Genomic DNA, 23,740 nt, shown 5'->3' with positions numbered 1-23,740 from the left:
TACACATAAGCATCTTAACCATTCCATGAACACAGTGGCCCTCTCTAGACTCCATGCCTTTGCCTACTTCCTTCCCCTTGCCTAATTCATACAATTCTCAACACAGTTCAGGTCATCATCTGTTCCATGGAGGCCACCCTGATCTTCCCAGTTACCAGCTCTGTCTTCTGTTCTTCCCCAGCACTATATTCGGTTCATCAGCCTAGTCAAACTATAAATGCCTCAAAGGAAGGACCATGCATTCCCAAATTCAAGCATGGTGTCCACCACAAAGGGACATAATATATATACCGCCACTTCACAGCTATCCACATTGTCACCATTTCCAATTCCAATGCCCTCTGTGTCAGTCCAGCACCAAAACTCCTCATATGCTTCTCCATTCTTGTACATAGGCTCTAAAAGCCATGCTTAGAAATATTAACTAGAATTCTAGTTCACCTTAGTAAGTACTGAACTATTAGATAATTAGATAATATTCTGCTTTTAGAGTTTCTGTCAAAAGAAACTATAGAAATATAATCTCAATAAAGTTTATTTCTAAAAAAATTATAAAACCAAGGAAATAAAGTACATTTTGTATCTCATTTCAGTTTAATATTTAATGCTCTTTGTAAAACTGAATATGGCTAATAATAGTCTATAGACTCAAAGGAAAAGATGTGTAAAATAAAACTTTTCAAAACAATTCTAGAGTCTAAGACCAAGAAAAAAAAAGTCAGCATCATCAATAATAAATATTTATTGAGGACCTCTATATGCACTGAGCATTATGCCAGCCATTTAGAAAAGCAACAATGAGTAAACTATGATCCCTACGAATAACAAACCTAGTCTAAATTCAGTAAGACTGGTTACGTGAGGTTCGTCACCTTATTTGTCCACAGCCCTTACAAAACTCACACTGGCCACACAGTAGATATATTCCTTTAAAAAAATATCTAGTACATGATAATATCTATGTTTCTTGGATCACAATGCTTCACATCTCTTGTATTGTGATAATCATTTAGAAATACGTAGTTATAAATTATGAAATATCTATATGACAGATTGTACAAATATTAAAATGAGTGTTTTTGAATAATACTTTACACAAAAAGTGCTCAAGATACTTTTAGTCAAAAAGACTCAGGCTGTTGGGTGGAAATCCTGTGAAATCAGATTGTTATGATCATTATACAACTACAGATGTGATAAATTCATTTGAGTAATAAAAAAAAAGAAAAAAAAAACCAAAAAGACCCAAAATATGGGTATGAATGGGTGAACTATATGGCATATGAATTATATCTCAAACTGTTTCTAGAAAGACACATATGCAATGCATATGAATGTGTGTGTGGGTGTGAAATATATATGCATTTAACAAGTCATGAAGAAAATAAATCAATAGTAACAAAAGTTATCTCTGGATAGAATTAGAGATGATTTTTATTTTCTTTTTAATTTTATAGACTTTCCAGATTTCTAGACTTTTGCAGTCAATATACCTAAAATTTTTTTCTAAAGGAATGGGCTCTCACACCAAGTCACTACCATTTATTGTATTATCTAATGCTATCCAGTATTTTTTCACTTCATTTTCTAAACCACAGTAGAAAACTTTACCTTTCTATCTAGTTTTGTTACACTGATTTTAGCAAATTTTTCCAAATTATAGAGGACTTTTGAATTTTGATGCTCAACTAGTATTACAGCTACATTTACTAGTTAATCAAGTTACTTCTTATCATTCAAATTTTAAAACATAAGCTCTGCTCTTACCTTTTTATCTGAAGTGATAAGCTTAAATGCTTCTGTTACTTGATGGACTGTGGCACCACCACCAACATCAAGAAAGTTGGCAGGAGTTCCTCCATGAAGTTTTATTATATCCATTGTGGCCATAGCCAAACCAGCACCATTTACTATTAAGGAGGGAAATAATTTGTATAAGTGACAAACATAAAGAAATTAAATTAAGCTTAGCCAATTCAACTGTCACATAAAAACATGTGGTACCTAGACAGCCTATATTTCCATCTAGGCCAATGTAGTTGAGATTTGCCTTCGCTGCATCTTTGTCCCTCTCATCTTCCTGGGTCCAGTCCTGCAGGTCAAAGATTTTCTTCTGGCGATAAGCTGAATTAGAATCAAAATTGATCTTCGCATCCATACACAGCACTTTGAAGGAAAAACAGGAAAGTGATGTTAATTTCAAGATAGACACAATAAAATGTACAATAATCAAATGTTTTTTACTTTAGAGGAAAAACATTTTGTTACTTACTGAATGTATTTCAGTTTATGTTCACAGTTAATTCAAACTGTTTTTTGAAAAAGAATATTTGAGAATTAAAAGTGCCCCATCAAAGTTACTGGTTCTACATTTATCTTAAGCAACAGATAAAGAAGAATGGGGGGGGATACCCTCAAAAGCATTTCTTTTTTATTACCAAGAATTAACTAACCATACTCCTAGCTAACTCCTTTGCTTGGGCCCTGAGTCCCAACTCAAAGGCATTGTTCCAGCAATTCTGCTTTCAAAAAATAAGTCTTATTTTAAAAGATATAGGAGTTCCTGTCGTGGCTCAGTGGTTAACAAATCCAGCTAGGAACCATGAGGTTGCGGGTTCGATCCCTGACCTTGTTCAGTGGGTTAAGGATCCAGTGTTGCTATGAGCTGTGGTGTAGGTGCAGACACAGCTCGGATCCCGCATTGCTATGGCTCTGGTATAGGCCGGTGGCTAGGGCTCCAATTAGACCCCTCGCCTAGGAATCTCCATATGCCATGAGTGCAGCCCTAGAAATGGCAAAAAGACAAAAAATAAAATAAAATAAAAATAAGACTTACATAAATGAAAAAATAATGTATTTCTAGTTAGAAAAATAAACTGCTAGGAAGATGTTAATTTTTCCCCAATAATTTATAGGATTAATACAATTCCAATAAAAGTCTAGTATGATGTTTTGAAACCTGACATAGTGTTTCTAAAGGCTGCTTAGCAATAAGAGTTAGTCATTTGACAGCCAAGTACCAAAAGCAGTACCAAAGCAGGACCCTGACAACTCTGCTAGCAGAAAGGGTTTGCAATATTTGTAAATAGAGCCCATACTCAATCCATAGTGTTCAAAAGACGGTAAGAAATGTACACACTGTTTTTTCTCCTCCTAGAAATCAGAAATGGCCCAGGCCAAAGTTAATTTCTTGCTCGGAGATTTCTCCCAACTGCTCTTAAGTCTTTAGATAAAATAATCAGGACAATTGGCATCCTGGTAAGTCTAATATCAGTCCACTCTTCTTCACTCAGCTTTTACAGATTTTGTGCCATGAACCTTTGATAAAATGAAGTACATGGTTCTGGGAACAAAGCCGTGCCTGGGGCTCCTGGCAGTGGGAATGACTTAGGTTTTGGGGGTTTTGGTTGGTTTTTTTTCTTCTCAAATTTGGTAATTGAGGGGGGTCAAAGCTGTGATAAACTTATATGTATTATCAACATTTTGTACACTTTTAGAAGCAAAGCACTTAAGAGACCTGAAATACAAATAATTCTGAGACCATGAATAAACTCAATCCATTCCTATGAGAAACAGTCCAAACTGCCATAGCTGAAAGAATTTAAACTCTATCTAGAATTCATAACCTCTCTTTTAATCAAAATATACAAGAAATTAGAAAGAACACTAATTTCTTGGAACTTCTAACTCAGATAAGAGAATCTGGCTTAGGATTTTAGTTCTCCAGGTCCTTTGGACTTCATCACATTTGGCCTTAAAATCCAGGTGGGTCTTTATGCAGTTTACCATTAGAGGATTTCAGACAATCTTAACGCCATAATTTAATCTCACTGATGAACTTCTATACTCCAACAGACAACCTACCCAGACACGATACGGTGTCAGAAACAGCAAAGAATAAATTTTCAGAGTTGAGCATATCACTTTCTCACAGCTGATTTTATTGTATTATTTTGACCCATTTTAGAAATTTCTGAAGGTGAAAATCCTAACTACCTATAAGTGTTCCCAGAATATCTAAAGGAACAAGGGCTGGTATTGGAATATCATCAAAGTCCGAATGAGACCACCCAGACAGCTGCTCTCTCAAGAGCTCCACATCCACCTTAACAGACCATAGCTCAGTGGGTCAAGAAAACACGTAGGAATGCTGGGTAGGGGGTGAATCAAATCTTCCCCACTCCTGATGCTGCCTTTCACACTCGAAGGATTCTCTTGGTCTAACAGTCTGTCTTTCACTGCCTCTCTACTCACTTCTTTCCAGAGGAAGGGAAGCAAAGCATCTGTCCAGTTAATTTGGATATTCTAAAACCAGGCATGTGATTCAGCTCAATCTTTCTTCCTCTGGGAGTAAAGCTCCCACAGGGAGCGAGCATTTCCAACTGCTATTCCCAAGGGAGAGTCTCTGACTGAAAGGACTGCCCTGTTAAAGCCTCCTCTCTGAATAGATTTATTAAGTCTAACTGTGTAATTTGATCCATTTTAATTAGAAATCTGGCTAGGAAGATGGGTAATCACTGGAAGATCTCTCAGAAACCCCAGTGGTATGATAAATGGTATGATAAACTATTTAAGCAATAAACTATTTAAGCAATGGTATGATAAACTAAGCAATTCTAATCAAATATATTATTTATGTATGTCCACGTATTTTCAGAGCATTACTAGGAAAATAACTCTAGAGCCTGTAAGTTTTCCTCTTACAATTATTCAAACAATTAAACCAGTACAAATTAAGAGGTATTCTTGATTCTCTGCAGCAGATATGCTCCAAAACAACTGGGCACATAGGAAGTAATTCTAAATTTAGTCATTCAAAACGTCCTTAAACTGGAGTTCCCTTCATAGCTCAGTGGTTGATGAACCCGACTAGGATCCATGAAGATGCGGGTTTGATCCCTGGCCTTGCTCAGTGGGTTAAGGATCTGGAGTTGCTGTGAGCTGTGGTGTAGGTCACAGACGAGGCTCGGATCTGGTGTTGCTGTGGCTGTGGCACAGGTTGGCAGGTGTAGCTCTGATTCGATCCTAAGCCTCGGAACCTCCATATGCCATGGGTGTGGCCTTAAGAAGTAAAAAAAAAAAAGTTCTTAAACTATTTTAAGTAATACTATGATAATTTCCCCAAATGTATACTTTTATCTTGTCATATGGTAACCTAGTACCAAAGGAGACAAATACCTAAATTTTTGCAAGTTTTACTTTCAAAATACTACTTTTGAAAGTCAATAGGTACCTTATAAATCAAACCTAACAATCTGTAGATGTTTATAACCACACAGTCTACATTGCTCCAAAGCCTCCACTCAAAATATATGAAGGTACTGTGAGAAATGAAGACCCACTAACAAAGCCTGAGCTTGGACGTATCTGTAAAGTCTTCCTTCCATTCCCACCACCTTTGTAACCCAAGGCCTCTGTTACCTTCTGCTTGGACTATTGCTACAGCTTCCTAACCTAAAAGGCTGTCCTATCACTAATCTCTTCCTACTCCAGTACTGCAGATATACTGCTCTACCAAAACTACCCGAGTCATACAACTGTGTCCTAGGTAAGAATACAAATTCTGCATCTGACTGGATTCACAGCCCATCTCTACTAGCCATGTGGCCCTGGCCAAGTCATGTAACCTTTGGGTAACTCAGTCTTCTAACCTATAAAATAAGGATAGTTAATAGTACCTACATCACAGAACTGTTTGAAACATTTAATAATCTATGGGGGGGGGGTGTCCCTATTTGAAAAGTTCTTACAACAATGTCTGGCACACAGTACTTGCCATGTTTTTGTTAAATAGAGGGAAAATACATTCTTTCTTTTTTTTTCTTTTTAGGGCTGCACCATAGCACATGGAAGTTGCCAGGCTAGGGACTGAATCAGAGCTACAGCTGCCAGCCTACACCACAGCCAGCAATGTGGGATCCGAGCTGCATCTGTGACCTACACCACAGCTCATGACAACGCCAGATCCTTAACCCAGTGAGTGAGGCCAGGGGTCAAACCTACATCCTCATGGATACTAGTTGGGTTTGTTACCGCTGAGCCACAACTGGAACTCCTAAAAATATATTCTTAAAAACTTTGCTGTAGGAAACCAGAGTATACTCAGAATGCCTCTTTTGTATGGTCAAAATTCAAAACTATGAAAGAAGAAACTGAAAATAAACCAAAACATGGGAGACAAGCTAAAATGGAGTAGAGGTTTTTTTCAAAGACTAAGAAAAACAAATACAACGACAGAATTAAAATCTACAAATGAAGAACAAAACCAATAGTCTCTGTATTTTAGCAGTAATTAGTAAGAAAATACACTGGTGAAAAGATCTTATTCAAAACAGCAACAAAATATATCTCCACAAATCTAAAAGGAAATATAACACCTACCAAAAGAAAATAAGTCTTATTTAAAAATATGTAAATCAAGACTTACATAAATGGGAAAATAACGTATTCTAGTTGGAAAAACTAACTACTAGGAAGAGGTTAATTTTTCCCCACAATGTATAGGATTAAAACAATCTCTCTAAAATTCTAGCATGATCTGTTTGGAAACCTGACAAAAGGATTCTAAAGGTTGCCTAGCAACAGGAGTTAGTCATTCGACATCCAAGTACCAGAAAGCAGGAACAAAGGCTTCAAGGAGTTGAGAACCTCTAGACTGCGCGAAAAATAGAGCACATGCACATGCGCACAGAGTAACACTGGTGTGGACTCCTTGGTGAGGGTTTCTCACTTTCACGCAGTTTTCACTGCACCTCAAATTTGTCCTTGACCCACAAAGGGTTAAACAATGCCAATCTAAAATAATAAACAGGAATAAGTGCCCCCCTAAAAAAATTTAAATACGCATATGAAGGAAGCTTATCTCATTCATTACTAAAATGTACAATGAGGAATTCCTATCATGGCACAGTGGAAAACAAATCCAACTAGGAACCATGAGGTGGCAGGTTCAATCCCTGGACTCGCTCAATGGGTTAAGTAAGGATCCAGCATGGCCATGAGCTATGGTGTAGGTCAAAGACATGGCTCGGACCTGGCATTGCTGTGGCTGTGGTGTAGGCTGGCAGCTACAGCTCTGATCAGACCCCTAGCCTGGGAACCTCCATATGCCATAGGTGCAGCCCTAAAAAGCAAAATAAATAAATAAATAGATAAATAAATAAAATGTACAATGATACAAAAAAGAAAAATCAGATCCATGGAATCAGACACTTGAATAAGGCAGGGTATCAAAAATCAGTAGGGAATGTTTTATTTAATGATTTTAGGAAAATTGGCCATTTGGAAAAAAGAAGGAAAGCTAAAATAAAACCTTCCAGTTTAAAGGCTTAAAAACTAAAAAGTGAAACATAAAAAGCAGAACTCAGTGAAGATGAATATGTACTTATTTTATATAATGGCAGAAAGGATACTATTCAAAATTGCAACCAAAAATTTATTTCTAAAAATGAATCTAAGAAATACATAAAAAAAAAGTCTTATTTCTTCTTAGAAGAAAAAATATCTTTGCCGAAAAGCAATGGAAGTCAAAATGAGACCTGACTACATGAAAAATCAAAAAAGCTCCAATATGTTCAAAAAAAGAAAAATTCAAACGAAATTAAATAACAATAAACAAACTTAGAAAAATACATATATCAGATGTCAGACAGGCAAGCAACAGCCTTAATATATAAAAAGTTCATACACATGGAGAGGCACCAGGGTGTGTGTGTTGAGGGGTTAGTTAAGAACCTATTATCTTTGTTTATATTTGCAAAAGAAACACTGGAAACACACACAAGAAACAAAAAAAAAAAGAGAGAGAGAGAGGAAGTGGGAGTAGACAAGGATGGGTAAAAGCTAAATTTTGAGATAAAGAGATGCTTCGATATACTGTTCTGATTTTTGAGCCATGCAAATAAATTTTCATCAAATTAATAAGAAAAGCCATCTGTATTTCCTTTGGGTACTATATATAGTAATGGCCACCCAAAGACAACAGGTCCTAACATATAGAACTTTTGAATATTACTTTATACGGTAAAAATGTTTACAGCTATGACTAAGATAGATAAAGATCTTGAAGAAAGGAGATTATTCTGGATTATCTGGGTAGGCCCTAAGTGACATTGAAGGTGTCAGGGAGAAACAGAGGGAGATTAGATAAACACAGAAGAGGAGACCTCAGAGTTAGAGAATGGACTGCCACAAGCTAGAAAAGGCAAGGAAAGGCTACTTTCCTGGAGCCTCTGGAGGGAGCAGAGCAGCAGACACCTTGAATTCATATAATTCCAATGATTTTGGAATTCTGGCTTCCAAAATTGAGAATAAATATGTTGTTTAAGCCACTTAGTTTGTAGTAAGTTACAGCAGCCATAGAAAACTAACCCAGATACCAAGTTCATCAACAAAAAATTCTTAGTCTACTGAGGAAACATACACTCAATAAATATGAAAAATTCTCAATATCACTACCAATCAAAAAAATGAAAAATAAGACACCATTTCCTGACTATTAGTTCAATGGAGATTAAACACACTACAACACTCACTTCTGGAACAAATAGGCAATGAAATGGACACTGTGTATCAGAAAAACTTTTTCAGACAAAAACCTGACAAAATACATCTCAAAATGTCATTATTCTGACTCAATAATCAAACCATGTAAAAAAAATACTGTAACTCTTTGACTCAAAAATTCTACTTCTGGAGTTCCCATCGTAGCTCAGTGGTTAACGAATCTGACTAGGAACCATAAGGTTGCGAGTTCAATCCCTGGCCTCGCTCAGTGGGTTAAGGATCTCAACCCCTAGCCTGGGAATCTCCATATGCCGCGGAAGAGTCCAGTTGGATAGAATCCAGGAGTGTTTTTTCAGAGTTATCAGGTTTCATGATCAAGAAAATAACACAAGAAATAATGGTTTTGGAATTTCCATATGGCTCAGCGGGTTAAGTTCCCCAATGCTGCACGGGTGCAGACAAAAATAAATAAATATTTTTTTAAAAGAAATAACGGCTTTATTCTGATAATTCTCATTCATTGAATATTTCATTTTTAAAATGTGCATTAGTCCTCAACTCTTTAAAAAATTAATTCCATTTTTATATATTACCTCTATAATCTTTAGAGAATTTACTCATTCTTCTTTATACAATATAATGACCAGCTAAAAATTGATTTTTATGGTAAAAAATATAACTAATTAGATGTATGAAAATGAAAGATGATTTACAAATGCTTAAGAAGATTAGAAATGTCCAAAGAGACTTAAAAAAAAAAATCAAACAAGTTATAGCAACAGAAGCAGTTAACATAAAATATCAAGAAAATTTTAGGCTACAAGTAAAGCAACATATATATATGTTATATACATATATATATTTTTGCCTTTTCTAGGGCCGTTCCCACAGCATATGGAGATTCCCAGGCTAGGGGTCCAATAGGAGCTGTAGCCGCTGGCCTACGCCAGAGCCACAGCAACTCAGGATCCAAGCCACCTCTGCGACCTACACCACAGCTCACAGCAACACTGCATCCTTAACCCACTGAGCAAGGCCAGGGATCGAACCCGAAACCTCATTGTTCCTAGTCGGATTCGTTAACCACTCCTTCAACTTATATTTTTAGAAAAACTATACATGGAAGGCATGATAATTCAAAATCTGATATGCCTTTTTTTTTTTTTTTTTTTTTTAAGGGCTGCACCAGCAGCATATGGAAGTTCCTGGGCCAGGGATCAAATCAGAGCCACAGCTGGAGCCTATACCACAGCCACAGAAACACTGGATCCAAGCTCCATCCGCAACCTACGCCGCAGCTTGAGGCAACGCCGGATTCTTAACCCAGCAAGCGAGGCCAGGGATCAAACCCACATCCTCAAGGACACTATGTCGGGTTCTTAATCCACTGAGCCACAACGGGAACTTCCTGACTTACCTTTTGAATGTATGTAAAAGAAAAGCTGTCAAAGCGACAAGGTAATCTTACTTCTCTAATATTAAAAGGACCCCAGTAACAGAACACACCTTTGTACAGTAACAATTACGGTGTCTCTACCATCTGAAACCGGGGGGGGACTAAAATGGCTAATTCCCCAAAACTACAACTATTTACTCCCTATTGCACTGGATACTATAATCCAGCACTGCCCAGAAGAACTTTCTGCAACGATGAAAATGTTCTATATATGTACTATCCAATACAGTAACCACATGGAGCTACAGAGCACTTGAAATATAACTAGTACAAGTGAGAAAGATTTTAATTTTATATCATTTTAATTAATTTTACTGTTACAGATGACTGGATTCGGAAGATGTGGTATACATACACAATGGAATACTACTCAGCCATAAAAAAGAATGACATAATGCCATTTGCAGCAACATGGATGGAACTAGAGACTCTCATACTGAGTGAAATGAGCCAGAAAGACAGAGACAAATACCATATGATATCACTTATAACTGGAATCTAATATCCAGCACAAATGAACATCTCCTCAGAAAAGAAAATCATGGACTTGGAGAAAAGACTTGTGGCTGCCTGATGGGAGGGGGAGGGAGTGGGAGGGATCCGGAGCTTGGGCTTATCAGACACAACTTAGAATAGATTTACAAGGAGATCCTGCTGAGTAGCATTGAGAACTTTGTCCAGATACTCATGTTGCAACAGAACAAAGGGTGGGGGAAAATGTAATTGTAATGTATACATGTAAGGATAACTTGATCCCCTTGCTGTACAGTGGGGAAAGAAAAAAAAAAAAAATTTACTGTTACTTGTGTCTGGTGGCCTCCATATTGTAAGTGCAGTTTTAACCCCTCTCTGTGTACATAAATATATATTTAAAGTGTTTGTTTAATGAGTCTCCAACATTTGTTCACATTCGCTCTTTTCATTATAAAATAAGCTTCTACATAGGAATTAGTTTACTTCCTTACAAGGTTAACTCCCTTAGCAAAGCATACGATGTGTGAATAAATAGATAATCAATGTTTGATGAAAGAAAATACTTTACCAGCTCCATCTGAATCCTCTACCATTGGATTTATTTCTACCATGGTTGCATCATATTTCAGAAAAAGGTTGTAAAGCTTGATCATGTTTTCTGCTGCAGAATCCACAATACTGGGTGGAAATCCCATCTTCTGTGCAAGCTGAAAGCAATTTGTCTCTTTATTACAGGGATGTCATATACATCCAATCAACATTAAATTATTGCAAATAAAAAACCTTACAGTTTATCATCTAAATGGTAAGCTTGAATCATCTGTGGTTAAACGTTAGTCACTGAAATAGCAGCTACTATCACTAGACGGTTAAACAAAACTTTTTTTTCAAAATCCTCACAAAGCAGGTAGTATGCCCATTTTACAAACAAGAAAGAGATTCAGAGGTCAAATTGACTTGCCATTCACTTCCTGTTCCCATGTTTATTCCATTGCCTCCATACTGCCTCTAAGCCTTACAGCCAACCTAAACTGAAAGAAGAGGCTTATACTTTATTAAAATTACATATAAAAGTTAGACTAAAAATCCCAATGGTTCAAAAACAATGGCCAAAACATTAAATCACCCTATTTTAGCTTTTAGGTAATTTATGAAGAGTGTCTACCAAGCAATGAAGACAGTCAAATGGGTCTTATCCCATTCATCCAAAAATCACATGAGCACCCAATACAAGCTAGGCGCAAAAGCTACAGGTATTTAAGCTTCTAATCTACTAGAAATGTTTTGTCTTGAGCAGAGATTTCTCACTCTATACACCTGAAGAGTTTTGTTTTTGTTTTGTTTTTTTCTGGCTTCTCCTGCAGCATGCAGAAGTTTCCAGGCCAGGGACCACACCTGTACCACAGCAGTGACAACACTAGATCCTTAACCCAGAGCCACCAGGCAACTCCCTTGAAGAATTTTTTTAAAAATACACTCACCAAGGTTTCAACCCAGAATTTCTGGTTCACAAGTTCTATCAGGGGATGAAGAATCCATAATTTTTAAAGTTCTATCAGCAATTCTGAACCACTGGTATAAAAGCTACATGTCTCTATGTTTATCCTAACTGCTGCAGTCCCTCGAGAACCCTACAAAGGAGTTTCTTCCTCTCTTCCAATTGCTATCTAAGTTACAATACATCTGACTTTCAATAATAGAAAACATTAAATTATTTGAGAGTGAATGTAACTTTTGCAAAAAGTCAAATGCAAATAAATAAAGTGGATGATCATACTAAGACATGTCATTTGAGGAGTTCCCACTGTGGCTCAGTGGTAAGGAACCTGACTAGTATCCATGAGGATGCAGGTTCAATCCCTGGCCTCACTCAATGGGTTAAGGATCCATTTAAGGATCCAGCTTTGCCATGAGCTGTAGTGTAGGTCATAGATGCAGTTCGGATCCCGCGTTGCGGTGGCTGTGGTGTAGAATGGCGGCTACAGCTTCTATTTGATCCCAGCCTAGGAACTTCCACATGCCATGGGTACAGCCCGAAAAAGACAAAAAAAAAAAAAGAAAAGAAAAGAAATGTCATTTGGGATTAAGACGTTTCAAATAAAGAATATTAATAAAGTACCATTTCATTTAGAAAGATTTTCAATAGGTCCCAATCTACTGTTTTAAATTTAAACATTTGCCAACTGCAACAGAATTCTGATCAACCCAGTATGACACCAGTTTGTCAAGCATTGTGCTGGGTATTATTTCTGTTCATCCATCACTCAAAAAGCTACAATCTTAGATTATCCTTCAAGTATTCTTGTAAATCAAGGGTTTGTTTCTCATCTAAATTTAAGTCTCCAGTCATCACTCTCACATAACCACCTAACGAATCAAATCTCTGTCCCCTTTAAACCTTTATACCAGTCACTTGCCTAAATGACTTGCTTCATGCTTTATCAGGGATATCTTTGTATCAGTCAAAATTCCTGCTCTACTGTACTTCAATACCATAAGCTTCTTTTGACAGTTTCCTGATAAGATATTTTAATTTCAGTCAAACTTTAATACTCAAACTTCTTTTGAAGATGGGTCACTCATTCTTTATATCCAAACTAAACAATTTAATTCAGCAGCAATATTACAAACATTACCAAGCAACTCTCACAGGCCATAACATTAAACTTTATTTAGTTTTTGTTTGCAGGTTTTTTTGGGTGGGGTGGGGAGGATGATGGAACTGGATGGGAGGAAGAGGCACACAAGGATGGCTCAGAAATTTGCCTACTGTAGGCAAAATTTATTGTGTATGCATACACCAAGAGGAAAGGAGTCCATAAACCTCACTCCACCCCCCAAAAAAACCACTGATCTATCACCAGGATATATTCCACAGTGTCCCCACCATTCCACAGAATTTACAGGATAGGGAGGAGGGACAGGAGCATGTTAGATGCCACCATGGCGATGTAAAATCCAGACTGTGAAAAATGATGAGGGACAACTGCCCCAGGTTCTTCAACAAATGAAAGAAAATGGATCAAGAAAGGGAGGGAAAGGAAAGCTATAAACTAGAAAAAGACCTAGGAGACATGTCATCCAATAGCAGTGAAGGAACTTATATGGATCCCAACTCAAACAAATTGTAAAAGGAAGAAAACTTGAGACAATTAGGGAATGTGAATGAATAAGTAAACAAGGGTATGAAGAAATTATTGTACAGTGGCTATTTTAAAAGAATCCATATCTTTTAAAGATATATATTAAAATATTTACAAAGATAAAAAGAAAAACACTTTAGATACTTCTAAAACATTCAATACCAAACAAGATATTAACATGCCTTGACACTCAAAAAAATTTTTTACTAAGTTTTGTCCATCATGTCACTTATTCAAAGTTAATTCCAAGTTTTATAATTACCTAATCAAAAGCTAAAAATGTTTCGGGATACAACATACCCGGACAGCTTGTTCCTTTTTGATGCCTTCTACAATGTCAATAGGTTCTTTAACTATGGCCTCAGGCGTCTCAGCAGCAACATCTTCGATGTTGACACCACCTTGAGAACTTCCGATTAATACAGGGCCCTAGTAGGAGGGGAAACAGCCAAAAACATTTAGGTTTTCTTTTGGACCCATCAATAAAATTTTAAAATATATTTGTGCACAGTATCAGACTTATACATCTACCACCCTCACCACTTTCAAATTCCCTTGGGAACTTATCCTGCATCGCCTACACAATGCCCCCTTAAATGTTCGATTAAAGTAATGGAAAAAGAAGCGAAAAGAAAGAAAAAGACAATGGCTCACCTGTGAGGGAAAAAGAGTAAAAATATATGCAAGATGTATACCAAACAAGTTAACATAAACACATATAGAATATGAAATAAAACCTATGCATTTTTCATAAGAACCCAAGGGTCATTAAAGCATTGTTTAAAGGACATCAAAAACAAAAAACAAAAAACAAAAACAAAAACCGGAAAGTCTAATGAGCAAAAGTTCCTGATTTTATAAACACTAGCCCTACTGGAAGTCAGCAAAAAGAAAGCTACCTACCTTGAGGGAATAGCTCTGGCTACTATCATGAACAAAAAGAAGGTAAGCCGTAAATACTCAACAATTAAGTTAACTTTTGGAGTTTCCATCATGGCTCAGTGGAAATGAACCTGACTAGTAACCATGAGGACAAAGGTTCAATCTCTGGCCTCGCTCAGTGGGTTAAGGAGCTGGCATTGCCATGAGCTTCGGTGTAGGTTGCAGACGCGGCTTGGAGCTGGCATTGCTGTGGCTGTGGCAAAGGCCGCAGCTACAGCTCTGATTCAACCCCTAGCCTGGGAATCTCCATATGCTATATGATATCATCCTACACTTCTAGGAGGAACAGAGTGGGCAATGATTAAACCAACCATTCCTACTTCATAAACTATTCCCCACCCTCCACCCACCCCCAAATACTCTGGACGTCAGAGTCAGCAAAATGGTGGAAGAAAAGGCCCCAGATTTTGCTTAGTGCTTAGAAACACTAATTCAACAACAATATATGGCCCCAAAAGCCTGTCAGAGGATGCCAGAAACCAGTTAGGAAGTTGTATCCCAAGCAAGCTCAACTGGAACAAAATGGGTAAGAAAAGCCATTTCACCTCATCTAAGTCAGCCCCTCCCCAAGCCAACACAGTTCTAGATACAGAGCGACAGCCCAAGGCTGGGCTTCTCTCTGGGAAAGGAAAGAGAAGAGTGAAATGTGCACCTAACACTTCCTGCTTTTCAAGAGATTATCCAAGGACAGGTTTCTGTCTCCTCTGACTTTGGAGGGCTAACTGGGAAGCTGCATACTCTGAACGCCTGTGGGGCCACTGAGAATAAAAGAAAGCTCAGCAGCTTGTGACAGCACCAGTGAACTTGGAATATTATAGCTCACCAAAGTTGGGAGAAGGTACTCAGCTCATGGATTTCTTTTTAACAACTTCAAGAACTAGAAAAAGAACAAACTGAACCCAAAGTTAGCAAAAAGAAGGAAATAATATAGATTAAAGCAGAAACAAAAGAAGTAGAAAATAGAAAAAAATTAACAAAACTAAGAGTTGGTTCATTAAAAAAAAATCAATAAAATCAACAAACTTTTAGCAAGACTGAAAAAAAAGACTCAAATAACAAAAATCAGTAGTGAGAGAGAATACATTACAACTGATGCCACAGAAATGAAAAAAAATTATGAGACTACTATGAACAATTACATATCAACAAATTGGATAACCCGGAAGAAATGGATAAACTCCTAGAAACATACAATCTACCAAGACTGAGTCATGAAGAAATGAAAAAACTGAACAGACCTTTAACAAGTAAGGAAATTGAATTAGAAACCAAAAACCTCCCAATAAAGAAAAGCTGAGTGAAAATGGCTTCAATGAACAATTCCATCAACCCTTCTCAAACTTTTCCCAAAGACTGAAAAAGAACACTTCCAAACTCATTCTATGAGGCCAGCATTATGCTGTTACCAAAATCAGACCAGGATAGTACAGGAAAACTACTGACTAATGTCCCTGATGAATAGTGACGCAAGAACTCTTTACAAAATACTAGTCTACCAAATTCAGTAGCATATTAAAAGGACGATACATGATCACCACCAAAGGAGGGTTATTTCTGGAATGCAAGGATGTTCAACATAAGAAAATCAATGTAATACACTGCATTAACAGAATCAAGGCTGAAAATCTCAATTGCTCCAAAAAATCACTTGAAAAAAATTCAATGCCCTTTTATAAAAAGACTCAACAAACTAGGAAGAGAAGAAACTAATCTCTGCATAATAAAGGTGACATATGAAAAGCCCATAACCAGTATTAAATTCAATGACAAACAACTGAAAGCTTGCCTTCTGAGATCAGGAAAAAGGCAAGGAGGCCCACTCTCACCATTTTATTCAAAATAGTATTAAAAGTCCTAGCTAGAGCAATCAGACAAGAGAAACAAAAGGCATCCAACAGGAAAGAAAGAAGTAAAATTACCTCTGTACACAGGTGATGATTGCGTACAGAGAAAACTCTGAAGAACACGCAAAAAAAACTGTTTAAGAATGAATGAGTTCAGCAAAGTTACAGCACAAAATCAACACAAAAATATGTCTTATATTTCTTACACCAACTATAAATAATCCAAAAAAAGAAATTAAGAAAATGATCCCATTCACAATAGAGTCAAAAAGAATGAAATACTGATGTTCCTACTGTGGCTCAACGTGTTAAGAACCCAACTAGCATCCATGAGGATGCGGGATCAATCCCTGGTCTCACTCAGTGGGTTAGGGATCCAGTGTTGCTGCAAGCTGAGGCGTAAGTTGCAGATGTGGCTCAGATATGGTGTTGCTGTGGCTGTGGTATAGGCTGGCAGCTGCAGCTCTGATTCAACCCCTAGCCCAGGAACTTCCATATATCACAGATGCAACCCTTAAAAGCAAAAAAAAAAAAACAACAACAACAAAAAAAAAACGAATGAAATACTTAGGAATAAACTTAACCAAGGAAATGAAATACATGTACACTAAAAATTACAAAACAACGGTGAATGAAATTAAAGACACAAATAAGTAAGTATCCTGTGTTCATGGACTGGAAGACTTAATATTTAGATGTCCAATACTACTCAAAGTGATCTACAGATTCAATGCAATTCCTATTAAAATCCTAATGGCATTTTTTCCCAATACAATCTTTTTTTCCATTGTCCATGTGCTGCAAAAAAAAAAAGAAAGAAAAAGAAAAATCCTAAAATTCATGTGGAATCCCATAAAACTCTGAATAATCAAAATAATCTTGAAAAAGAAAAAAAAAAGCTGAAAACTTCATAATTCCTGGTTTCAAAACACATAACAAAGCTATAGTAATAAAAACAGTATGAATTATTAGAGAAATGCAAACCAAAACTACAATGATGCATCACTGACGTATCACCTCACACCAGTCAGAATGGCCATCACCAAAAGGTCTATAAACAATAAATGCTGGAAAGGGTGTGTAGAAAAGGGAATCTTCCTACACTGTTGACAGGAATTTAAGCTGGTGCCACCACCAGAGAACAGTATGGAGATTTTTAAAAAAACTAAATATAGAACTATAATATGATCCAGCAGTCCCACTCCTGAGCATGTATCTGGAGGAAACCATAATTCAAAAAGATACATGCACCCCAATAGTCATCACAGCACTATTTACGATAGCCAAGACATGGAAGCAACCTAAATGTCCAGGAACACAGGAATGGATAAAGAAGATGTGGTACATATATAATGGGATATTACTCAGCCATAAAAAAGAATGAAATAATGCCATTTGCAGCAACATGGATGAACCTAGAGACATTATCATACTAAGTGAAGTAAGTCAGACAGAGAAAGACAAATATATAAGATCATTAATATGTGGAGTCTAATAGAAATGATACAACAGAACTTAGAAAACAGAAACAGACTTAAAGATTTTGAAACAACTTATGTTTACCAAAGGGAAAACATGGGGGGAGGATAAATTACAGGGTTGAGGTTGATATACACACACTACTATATATAGAATAGACAGGTAACGGGGACCTACTGTACAGCACAGGGAAAGTTACTCAGTATTGTGTAACCTATACAGGAAAAGAATCTGAAAAGGGATGGAGATATATATATATGTGTGTAACTGAATTACTCTGCTGTACACCTGAAACTAAAACTTTGTTAAAATACTGAGTCTTGAAAATAAACTTTTTTTTTTTTTTTTTTTAGTATGGCTCTGGAGTTCCCTGGTGGCTTAGAGGTTAAGGATTCAGTGCTGTCACTGCCATGGCTGGGGTTTGATCCCTGGCCCAGGAACTTCCACATGCCATAGATACAGCCCAAACAACAACAACAACAAAACCCCTGCAAAAAACAGTATTGTTTTTGACATAAAGACAGACATAGGAGTTCTTGTCGTGGCGCAGTGGTTAACGAATCCGACTAGGAACCATGAGGTTGCGGGTTCGGTCCCTGCCCTTGTTCAGTGGGTTAAGGGTCCGGCGTTGCCGTGAGCTGTGGTGTAGGTCGCAGACGCGGCTCGGATCCCGAGTTGCTGTGGGTCTGGCGTAGGCCGGTGGCTACAGCTCCGATTCGACCCCTAGCCTGGGAACCTCCATATGCCACGGGAGCGGCCCAAGAAATAGCAACAACAACAACAACAAAAGACAGACATAAAGACCAACTGAACAGAACAGAGAACCCAGAAATAAACCCTCATGTACACGGTCAAATGGTCTTCAACAAAGTTGCCAAGGCTAGAAAATGGGGAAAGGACAGTCTCTTCAACAAATGCTGTTAGGGAAACTAGATATCTACATGCAACATAATGAACTTGGACCCCTACCTTATACCATATACAAAAGTTATCTCAAAGTGGATTAAAGACCTAAATGTAAGACCTGAAATTGTAAAACTCCTAGAAAACATAGAAGAAAAGCTTCATAACATTGAATTTAGTGATAATTTCTTAAATAAGATAGCAAAGCACGGAGTTCCCGTCATGGCGCAGTGGTTAACGAATCTGACTAGGAACCATGAGGTTATGGGTTTGATCCCTGGCCTTGCTTGGTGGGTTAAGGATCCAGTGTTGCCGTGAGCTGTGGTGTAGGTTGCAGACGCGGCTCGGATCCCGCATTGCTGTGGCTCTGGCGTAGGCCGGTGGCTACAGCTCTGATTCGACCCCCAGCCTGGGAACCTCCATATGCTGCAGGAGCGACCCTAGAAAAAGGCAAAAAAAAAAAAAAAGACAAAGACAAGCAACAAAAACAAAACAGACAAGTGGGAGTATATCAAACTTAACCTCTACACAGAAGAAACAATCAACAAAGTAAAAAGGAAACCTAGAGAGTGAGAGAGAATATTTGCAAACCACATATGAAAGAATAATATTCAGAATATATAAAGAACACAACTCAACCAAAACCCCAAACAACTCAACTAAAAATTGGCAAAAGACCTAAACAGACATTACTCCAAAGGAGATATATGTCTTAGCTTAGGATGCTATAAAAAAATACCAGATTGGGTGGCTTAAACATTTATTTCTCACAATTCATGGTTCACACCCATACTAATCTCCTTATCAAATGGTTCTTCAGCCACAACCTTATAATTATCTTCAGAATAGCTCTCTCAGAGTTCCTGTTGTGGCTCAGCAGTAATGAACCCAACTAGTATCCTTGAGGATGCAGGTTCGATCCCTGGCGTCGCTCAGTGGGTTAGGATCCAGAGTGGCTGTGGCACAGGTTGCAGATGCAGCTCTGATTTGACCCTTAGCCTAGGAACCTCCACATGCCTCAGGTGCAACCATAAAAAGAAACAAAAAAGAGAAAAAGAATAGCTCTCTCATTTTTTGCAACATAGGCAGGCTAAGAATGTTCCAAACCTTTAAGTGTTAATTCCTTTTTATTTAATAATTCCTTCTTCATTTCTCTCTTCTCAAATTTTACCAAGCAGTAAACAGTAAGGAGAAACGAAGCCACCCCTTCAACATTTTGCTTAGAAATTTCCTTACCTAAATATTAAATATCATCACCTTCCACAAAACACTAGAATATGAATACGATTCAGTCAACTTCTGTGCCACTTCATAACAAGAACCATCTTTCTTCCATCATCCACTAATGCTCTTCATTTCTGAGCTCTCACCAGAATAGTCTTTACTGTCACTATTTCTATCAACATTCTGTTCATTATTATTTATATAAGAAGATAGAAGATTTCCTTACATATCTCTGTTCTTTTCTTTCTGTGTCCTCACCAGAATCGTCTTTGAATCCCTTCATCGCAATCTCAGCTTTTTCTAACATGCACCTCAAAACTCTTCCAGCCTCTCTACCAACTACCCAGTTCTGTATTATGGCATTGGGGGTTAGGGCTTCAACATGAGAATTTTGGAGAGGACATAAACATTCAGTCCATAACAACATACAAATGGCTAACAAGCACAGGAAAAGGTACTCACTATTATTAACCATTAGGGAGATGCAAATCAAAACCAAAATGAGATATTACCTCACACCCATTAGGACAATTTGTCAATAATAATAATAATGATAGTGTAAGTGAAGATGTGGAAAAGATGGAACTCTTGTGCCCTGTTGGTAGAAATGTAAAATATTGGAGTCACCGGGGAAAAGAGAATAGAGGTTCCTCAAAAAATTAAATATGGAATTACCATATATGATCCAGCAATCCCAATTCTGGGTATATATCCAAAAAAAACTGAAAACAGGATCTCAAATAGGTATTTCCATGCCCATATTAACTGCAACATTATTCACAATAGCCAAGAGGTGGAAGAAACCTGAATATCCATCAACAGATGAAAGATAAAGAGAATACTTTATGGAATGGAATTTTCTTCAGCCTTTAAAAAAAAAAAAAGGAAATCCTGACATATGCTATGACACAGATGAACTTTGAGGACATTATCCTAAGCAAAATAAACCAATTACAAAACAAGAAATACTGCATGATTCTACTCAGAAGAGGTATATAAAAGAGTCAAACTCTTGGAGGTCCCTTGTGGTGCAACAGGTTAAGGATCCAGCATTGTCACCACCATGGCTCAGGTCGCTGCTGTGGCCTGGGTTCAATTCCTGGCCCAAGAACTTGATATGCTGTGGATAAGGCCAAAAAAAAAAAGTCAAACCCTTAAAAACAGAAAGTAGAATGGTGGTTGCCAGGAGCTGGAGGAAGGGATAAATGGGAAGTTGTTTCTCAATGAATATAGAGTTTCAGTTCCACAAGATAAAAAGTCCTCTGTTATGCAACAAGATGCATAAAGTTAACACTATTGTGCCATACCTTTAAAAGTGGTTAAGATAGTAAATTTCGAGTATTTCTGGCCACAATTTGAAAAATAAAAACAACTCTAGACCAGAAGATCAGTGAGCTTCTGTGGTTGCCAATATCCTGCTTATTGTCATATATCAATACACCAGGAGGGTAACACATCCCTGATCAAACGGAAACTTTATGTATGGGACTCTCCTAGACCTTGTCCGGTGCATCTGTCCATTCGGTTGATCCTGATTTGCATCCTTTGACTATAATAAAACTGCAAGCACAAGTATAGAACTTCCCTAAGTTCTGTGAGTCATTCTCTAGCAAATTATGAAAACTTGGAGTTCCCGTCGTGGCGCAGTGGTTAACGAATCCGACTAGGAACCATGAGGTTGCAGGTTCGGTCCCTGGCCTTGCTCAGTGGGTTAACGATCCGGCGTTGCCGTGAGCTGTGGTGTAGGTTGCAGACGCGGCTCGGATCCCGCGTTGCTGTGGCTCTGGCGTAGGCCGTTGGCTACAGCTCCGATTCGACCCCTAGCCTGGGAACCTCCATATGCCGCGGGAGCGGCCCAAGAAATAGCAACAACAACAACAAAGACAAAAAGACAAAAAAAAAATTATGAAACCTGAGGGGTACTAGAAACCCCTAAATTCGTTGCCAGCTAATCAGAGGTGACGGTGACCTGGGGAACCCCAAACTTAAGGCTGATGTCTGAGTGAGGACAGTAATGTGAAGGACTGTGCCCTTAACCTGTGCAGGTTGACCTGATTCCGGGTACTTGGTGTTAGAACTCACTGCAAAATACACACAAAAAAAACTGAAAAGAATCCACTGCAGAAGAGACTACAGAAAAAAACAGCAGCAAGCTTAGGTAAAGGGAAATGTTTGAAATTAGAGTCTAATTTTTAGTTTCTCTATAAACTTCAAATGAAAAGGTGTTTTTGGAGTTCCCATTGTAGCTCAGTGGAAACAAACACGACTTGTAACCATGAGGTTGTGCGTTTGATCCCTGCCCTCGCTCAGTGGGTTAAGGATCCGATGTTGTCATGAATTGTGGTATAAGTCGCAGATACAACTCAGATCCTGCGTTGCTGTGGCTGTGGTGTAGGCTGGCACCTACAGCTCCAATTTGACCCCTAGCCTGGGAACCCCATATGCCGTGGGTGGGACCTAAAAAGCAAAAAAAAAAAAGGTATTCTTCATTTCCTCTCAGGAAGGCAATTCATAGTTATAAGCTTTTACAGAGATTTAAAGAGAGGGAAAAACTCAAAAACAGCCTATTCAACTACTGTCACGCTACTGATGGTGAATATAGATAATCTACAGATAAGCCCCAAATATACTTTTATTCAACAGAAGACGTAGAATCAACAAACTTTTAAGGCATTTGAACATTTTATTTTAGTTTTACTTTCCTTTTCATTTCTGCTGATAAGAGAAGTAAAGAGTCACATAAAAGGCAGCACTACTAGAGGAGGGGCTGTTAATATTAAATTCTCACTAAAGCAATGATTAGGTTTCCAAGAGCTGGCTATAAGTTAGAGAAAAGGCTTAATATATATATATATATATATATATATATATATATATATATATAACAAATATATTAAAGAAAGTGAACAATTTCTCTTTATACTAATTCCCTGACCCCCAAACTTGTAGCCAGTGAGTCAGAAGTAAACTTTCAGAATAATTTAAGTTCTGGCAAAGAAGTATAATTTCAAATAAATTAATACTGCTATTTTCACCTTCTTAATCTAAATTCCTCTTTTCTTACTGGTCTCACAAAAAGTTTTGCCTTAAAATGGATTTGAATTTAAAATTATATGACAAAGAGGCCACTTAAACATCTCTTTTTAAAAAAATAAAAGTATGGAAAATAAAATTTGGAATTCCTGCAGCACATTTTATACCTCATCCAAGCAAAGTAAAAAACTGACATAGTTAAATATACCATTCATTTACAGAAGACTGCAATGTTTTTACTAGAAAAATAAATTAAAGTACAAATGCAATTTGTTAAATTAGATTTGTCTCAGCAAAAAGTACCCAACAGGCACTGGAAAATGTCAAAAAATCTGATTTTTTAAAAATGCCAAAACATAGAATAGGAACTTAAACTGATTTTTCTGGCATATCGACCATATGGTAGCTATCTGCCCAGGCTTCCTGATGCGATACGTACTAAAGAGACCAATAGAGCCTATGATTCATCTCTTAAAAACAGATAAAGCAACTAAAGCAATTTTTAAAGATCAGTTAACTCCTCTGCATATGACTAATTCAATCAAAGTGCTCTCTGTCTTTTAGCTTAAATAGCTGACTTATTCTCTGTTGTTTAATGGGGATCTGACCACAGAGATTCCCAAAATAGTTCATCTTATCCCCAAAAGTAACACCAATCAACTCCACGTTAGTCTAACACAACAGCATCCAAGAATATTATCATTTCCTTAGCCAAATGGTTTAACAAGTACTACTGA

General features: G+C 37.4%; 1 protein-coding gene across 1 annotated transcript in view; it reads right to left on the bottom strand.

Annotated features, from left to right (window-relative positions):
- Positions 1-23,740, bottom strand: part of SUCLA2 (succinate-CoA ligase ADP-forming subunit beta) — a 54,329-nt gene that overhangs the window by 14,834 nt on the left and 15,755 nt on the right. The window contains exons 5-8 of the mRNA XM_047755984.1: positions 13,879-14,007; positions 11,004-11,142; positions 2,005-2,166; positions 1,768-1,910 (exon numbers count right to left, since the gene is read on the bottom strand). Coding sequence (XP_047611940.1) covers positions 1,768-1,910; positions 2,005-2,166; positions 11,004-11,142; positions 13,879-14,007 — 573 coding nt within the window. The remainder of the gene's footprint in view (positions 1-1,767; positions 1,911-2,004; positions 2,167-11,003; positions 11,143-13,878; positions 14,008-23,740) is intronic.

The sequence above is a fragment of the Phacochoerus africanus genome, chromosome 13 (genome assembly GCF_016906955.1).
Source record: "Phacochoerus africanus isolate WHEZ1 chromosome 13, ROS_Pafr_v1, whole genome shotgun sequence".
Lineage (NCBI taxonomy): Eukaryota > Metazoa > Chordata > Mammalia > Artiodactyla > Suidae > Phacochoerus > Phacochoerus africanus.
The sequence above is the reverse complement of the archived record's forward strand: the minus strand, read 5'-3'. Positions and strand labels throughout refer to the sequence as shown.